General features: G+C 33.8%; 1 protein-coding gene across 1 annotated transcript in view; it reads left to right on the forward strand.

Annotated features, from left to right (window-relative positions):
- BAZ2B (bromodomain adjacent to zinc finger domain 2B) overlaps nucleotides 1-4,193 on the forward strand; it is a 156,271-nt gene extending 152,078 nt beyond the window's left edge. Inside the window, exons 33-35 of the mRNA XM_052664305.1 lie at nucleotides 206-468; nucleotides 710-853; nucleotides 4,040-4,193. Of these exons, the coding sequence (XP_052520265.1) occupies nucleotides 206-468; nucleotides 710-853; nucleotides 4,040-4,193 (561 nt within the window). The remainder of the gene's footprint in view (nucleotides 1-205; nucleotides 469-709; nucleotides 854-4,039) is intronic.
- The last annotated feature ends 1,807 nt before the right edge of the window (nucleotides 4,194-6,000 follow it).

Raw genomic sequence — 6,000 nt, forward strand, 5'->3', positions numbered from 1 at the left:
CTCCTAAAATAAATTGTTCATGCTTTATTAGATTTTTTGCCTCATAGGAGAAAAAAAATTCATAGATCCTCTTGAAATTATCAGCCTTCTAGATCAGATAATATTCTTTTTGTTTGCCCTGTCAGACTTTCATAACATAAAATAATAAAAGGCCTCTCAACAGTTATTTTTCTTACACCTCATTTCCTTATTTTTTAAATTAAAGGCAAGTGGTCAGACCCTAAAAATCAAAAAACTGCATGTCAAAGGAAAAAAAAGTGAGTCAAAGAAAGGCAAGAAAGTGACTTTAACAGGGGATACTGAAGATGAAGACTCTGCATCAACAAGCAGTTCACTGAAAAGAGGAGTCAAAGACCTGAAAAAAAGAAAAATGGAGGAGAACAGCTCTATTAACGCATCACAGCAAGAAAGTTTTACTTCTGTTAAGAAACCCAAAAGAGAGGACTCCAAGGACCTAGCTCTTTGCAGGTATTATTTCAGTTCTCATGTACTATATATTTGCAGCTTCCCATTTTATTTGCTTAGAAATCACCTACTATAGTAAGACAACTTTTTGACAGTTTGTATAAATAGGAAATCAAAGTCTATAGTGTATATTTTTAAAGAAATTAATTTGCATTTTTTACGTGAAAGATTGGAAAGCTAAATTTTTAATAAAAACAGATGTTTCTAAAGCATAGATACTGATTTCAGACATTATTTTCTTTAGTATGATCCTTACTGAAATGGAAACTCATGAGGATGCATGGCCTTTTCTACTTCCTGTAAACTTGAAACTTGTTCCTGGTTATAAGAAAGTTATTAAGAAGCCTATGGATTTTTCCACAATTAGAGAGAAATTAAGTAGTGGACAGTAAGTAAATCATTTCAGTTCAATATCCATTGAATGCTTGGTATATGCTGGGTACTTTTCTAGTGAGCCAAAAATACATTAATTAACAACAAAGACATAGGCTCTGCCTTTGGAGGGGTATGTATGTTTGGGCAGAGTAGCAGAGTATGTAAGACAAATCAATTAAAATTATTAAAATATTTTAAAAGCTGTGCAATAAAGCTTTCTGACATTGGAAGGGCACTAAACCCAGCCTGGAAGGTAAGGAAAAGTATCAAGAAAACCTCCAAAGTAAATAACATGTTACCTAGAGCTTGTATTGTATATCAGTGGAACATTGACACTATCTCATGTGGCTTTAATGAAAATCTACCCTGTAATAATTTTCAGATTATTACAGTGGAGAGATAGAAGATCACTGGAAATGTTAAATATTAAAAGCCTTATTGTGGGTTATTGGAGAATACTGAAAATGTGTTAATTAAATGTGGAAGAATATTATCATCTGCCCTTCTCTACCCTGTTATCTTTGTGATCCTATCCAAAGAGCAAAATGACTTCTGGCCACAGTTAATGATCTTTGCTAGATTGCCTCAGACTTCTGCCAGAGTAGCAGCTGTTAGATAGTGGCATTTAGTTGGTCTGGACATTGGACACTAGTTCTAGACATTTTGGAGCCATAAGAGTAAGGCTGTTCACTTGCAAAACAAGCCCACACAAAAGCACTCTTCGTATCAATGGCCAGGAGCTATGCGTCTACATTCTCCATGCTGCCTGCTCCCTTTAATCCTCCATACCAATTTAGCTTAGTGTATAGGCTATGCCCATCACTTCAAGCAAAGTCATTAAAAAATATGGAGAAAGAAGGAAATTTATATTTTAAAAAACTATAAAATATATTCAGTTGCATTATCATATTCTTCCTAGATGTGCTTTTGGTTAAAATCTCTATAGCCTATAATCTACACTCAATTTAGAAGAGTTGCATAGAACTTAACTCATAAAGATCAGTGACTGTCTTATACGTATCAAATTATTTACAAGATTGACCAAATGACTAGTTTATTTCTCTGGAGGCTGAACTTTCCATTTTTTAAAGAATTATATCCATTTCACTTTATTATTATTTTTTTAATTTCCAAAGGGACCTGCTCTGACTCAGAAAACATTAAAACTATTGATTCTAAGACAATCCAAATAGCAGAAACTTCTATCTATATATGAACTAGTTCTTTTGCTTTCTCTATCAAAATACTCAGACTTTAAGAAGAGTAGCATGGACTTTATAGTCATCATGACCAGGACAGAAACTTATGCAGGAAAACCTTCCCATGTTTAATTCCTGACTTTACCTTCCATAATTCTCCAGCTCCTGGATAGAGGATGAACCTAAACCTCATAATAAACAGGCTTATATATTAACACAGAATTACCAGAAGATCTGCAAAATCAAAGCTCCTTTTTGAGAATGGGTCCTGGTGAATGCACGAGGTCAAAGCAGAGGCAAGCAGAGAGAAGCCGTTCTTTATAATCTTGTTTGTGATGTCAGCCATGTGGGAGGGAAAATTCAGAGAATGCAGGCTCTTCCAACTTTGAGTTGTTTTATTAAACCCAAATTAATGAGTGGGGACTCAAACTCATATAATATATATTTCAATTTTTAAACTAAAAAAACTTAGAGAACAGAGGGGGGAAGTAAGTGCCTTACTGTAATGAATCTTTCTGGGTTCCATAGGCTGCCCCTTCCTTTCAGAAAAGAAGGGCCCAGATGTGGGAATTGCACTTACTTCTCTTGAATCTCACCTAGAATTTTCTCCTGGATATGTCTAATCATTAACCTTTTCTTGTAGTAAGGAAGAGTATAAAGAGAGAAATATTTCTCAAGGTAACTTTAAAATATTTTATAAAAATTATTCCCACACGTGTTATCTGATTGCATTTATGTAAAATATCCAGAATAGGTAAATGTATAGAGACAAAAGGAAGGGTTGATGGTTGCCAGGGTCTAGGGATAGGAAGGGATAGAGTATATGCTTAACAAATTAAGAGGTTCCTTTTGGGGTGATGACAGTGTTCTGGAACCTAGGTAGTACAATGTTTTGAGTGTGCTAAATACCTTAAGTATCTACTTTAAATGGTTAATTTGATGTTATGTGAATTTCACCTCAATTTAAAAAATAATAATTCCTAGAAGAACTGGAAAATAGATGAGGTTACATAGGGCTGACAGCTCAGTGAACTCATTACAGATAAAGAAATTTTTCTCTTTCATTGTTGCACTAATTAGAAGGTAGAAGTGAAAAGACTGTACAAGGTATTTCATCAAATAAATAATTCCACTTTTACCAGGTCTCAAAGCTTCAGTGTGTGCTCCATATGTATTTCTAATGGGTAAATTATTTTAGTATCCAATTAGTATACTATTGCTTTGGCTTGGGTTGGCTTGAAAGGCACTACTCCTTCTTTACTAATAAGTTTAGGCATATTCATGCACCTTTCAGTTCTCTTCTCTGGGTTCTTACAGGGAAAGAGAACTGGGGTTATCCTACCAAAGAAAGCACTGAGTGCTTTTCATTGAAAGGCAGTTCCTAATGTTATCTCCAGTGAAGAGATAGCACGTGCTTTTTTTGCTTGTTTTGGATCATCATACTCTAGTGTTTGAGCCAAGAGTGTATCTGAAGAGAGAAGAAAAATGGGAAAGGAGCAAGGTTTAAACAGAGGGGCCAACCCTGAGATGCATGTAAAAGCTACTGGGCAGGTGTCATGTTCGTAGTGCATCGGAAGCATTTATGTTATTTTTACTGCAGCTAAATGTTTTTGAACGTGAATAGTAGGGCACTGCACGTGATACAGTTGGTCAGAGTTAATACATCAATTGGAATGAATCCAGTAACAGAATTGTGATACAGGTTGAACAGGAATTTGGATGTAAGAAAAATGTTAGTTTGTTGAAATATATCGTGATCTTCAAGAGAAGTCTGTTCTGCATTTAACCTGGCTTAAATTCTGTACATTCAGAATACATGCAGTTTTTTAAATGTCCCATTTATAAGATGGTATAATTTGTTTTATAACAGTTTAAAAGCAGTTACCCTACTTTTTTCTTTTTGCCTTCAGTTTTACATTTTATCTTTTATTACCTCTTTCTTTGTCTGCAGAGTGAAGCCAGCCTACAAAAGCAATCTCTAATCGTGTGTTTTCTTCCAGGTATCCAAACCTTGAAACTTTTGCTCTAGATGTCAGGCTTGTTTTTGACAACTGTGAAACATTTAATGAAGATGATTCTGATATAGGCAGAGCTGGCCACAGTATGAGAAAGTATTTTGAAAAAAAGTGGACAGATACTTTCAAAGTGAGCTGAAGTTATAATAATCTTTTCTTTTTTTTCCCTTTTAAATAAGGATGAATGAGACCAGCAATGTGAACTGTATTTACACACATGTGCAAGGCACATACATAATGACTTTTTTTCCCTTAAAATAAGTATCACAAAAAAAAAAGTATCAGAAGAATGATACCATTTTTAAAGGCTTCACTCCTACAACAACCAAGGCCCTTGGTTATGGGTTTGTGTGATTTATCAGCTAATTTAGGTAGAACAGGGAAGCACACCCAAAGAATTTTCAAAGGAAAGGGTGTTATAGTGCAATAGCAATTAAAATATATCAAATCGCACTGAATATTCAACACCAGAGCTCTAACATGGGAAATGGTTCTTTCCCTCTCAATAAATATCTATTTTTCATTTTTTTACTTTGTAGTTTATTTTTTAGTGAATGTATTTAATTTTATGAATTATTTATGATTAAACCACATCCAGAATCTTCGTTTTCTGTGAAAAGGAAGAACTAGAAAAATTGCTTTAAATCTTGAAAATACAACAAGGAATGTTTTAAAATATAAAACAAAGCCAAGTTAAACTGTTTACACTGATGTGCTATAAAAGCACCAAAAATAAACTTTGCTGTAGAGTTACAAGTACATTTATATATATATACGTATATATATATATATATGTTGCTGCATCTCTTGTGTAGTTAAATTGTATTTCAAAACAGTGAAGAAAAATTGCCATGTATATACTGTTCATTATTGTTTATATTAAGTCTTGTTTTAAATATGTATTATGTGTATATATTGTTTGCAGACATTATTGTTTATGCCTTAGAAGGATTGTAGCATTTTATTTTAGTCTGAAGGTAATTATAGCTATACAGCTTGTACAGTAATTATCCTCTACCAACACTGTGGCGTCTCCTGGATCTTGGTAGTGCCTGCCTTTGAAACAGGGTGTAGGGGATATTAGTTTTCCATTTTTTCTATTTTGTTATATAATTTTAAGCCACCAGGGCCTAAATTAAAGTATAATCATTTGTATCCATGTGGAATAAAATTGTGACAATTTCCTATACACACAGTATTTTTTCATAGAAACATTTCCCTCCCATTTGCCTTGCCTCAGAAATAAATTTACAAGACATTTGTAACCACTGTGTTTTATCTACTGTGTGTTGTGGTGGCCTGTTGGAGGCAAATAGATCAGAATTTTTTTGTACCTATGTAAGAGTACTTGAAGTTTTATTTAAAAATAAAATGTTGTGGAAAAGGTAGCATTCTTTTTTTTAGGAGTGTTATTTTTCACTACTATGTGTGGCACGGATACAATAAAAACTTTTACAAACTAGTTTTTTTAGTTTTTCTTAATGAACTTGGAAATACTTGAAAAAAACTAGTTAATTTAATTTGTTTTTTACGGAATCATAAAGGAGGAGCAGCAGAACATTGGGTGGGGTGGAAGAAAGTGGTCTTACGTAATGTAACTTTCAAGTCTCTGAACCTCTCTGGACCACGTTTTAGTGTTTATTTCACACTTGCCATATGAAAAGGTTAGAATATTTTTTAAGGTCTTGTTCTGATAGGTGAAATGTCTCTATTGTAAACATACAACCCAGTTGTCAAGAAAAATTGATCATATAAATTCATCTAATAAGTCATGAGGTACAAGTTCAAGTGTTTATAAAATATGATTTAATGCCTTACTGGGGTCTTAGGAATCATCAATGAACAAGATAGGCATAGGCCCTGCTTTCCTGGAGCTTACAGTCTAGAGGAGAAGTGATCCTTAGATAATGTCCTCAGTACAGGGCCTTTAATAAATAGTGCAGGGA

The sequence above is a fragment of the Budorcas taxicolor genome, chromosome 2, assembly GCF_023091745.1.
Source record: "Budorcas taxicolor isolate Tak-1 chromosome 2, Takin1.1, whole genome shotgun sequence".
NCBI lineage: Eukaryota > Metazoa > Chordata > Mammalia > Artiodactyla > Bovidae > Budorcas > Budorcas taxicolor.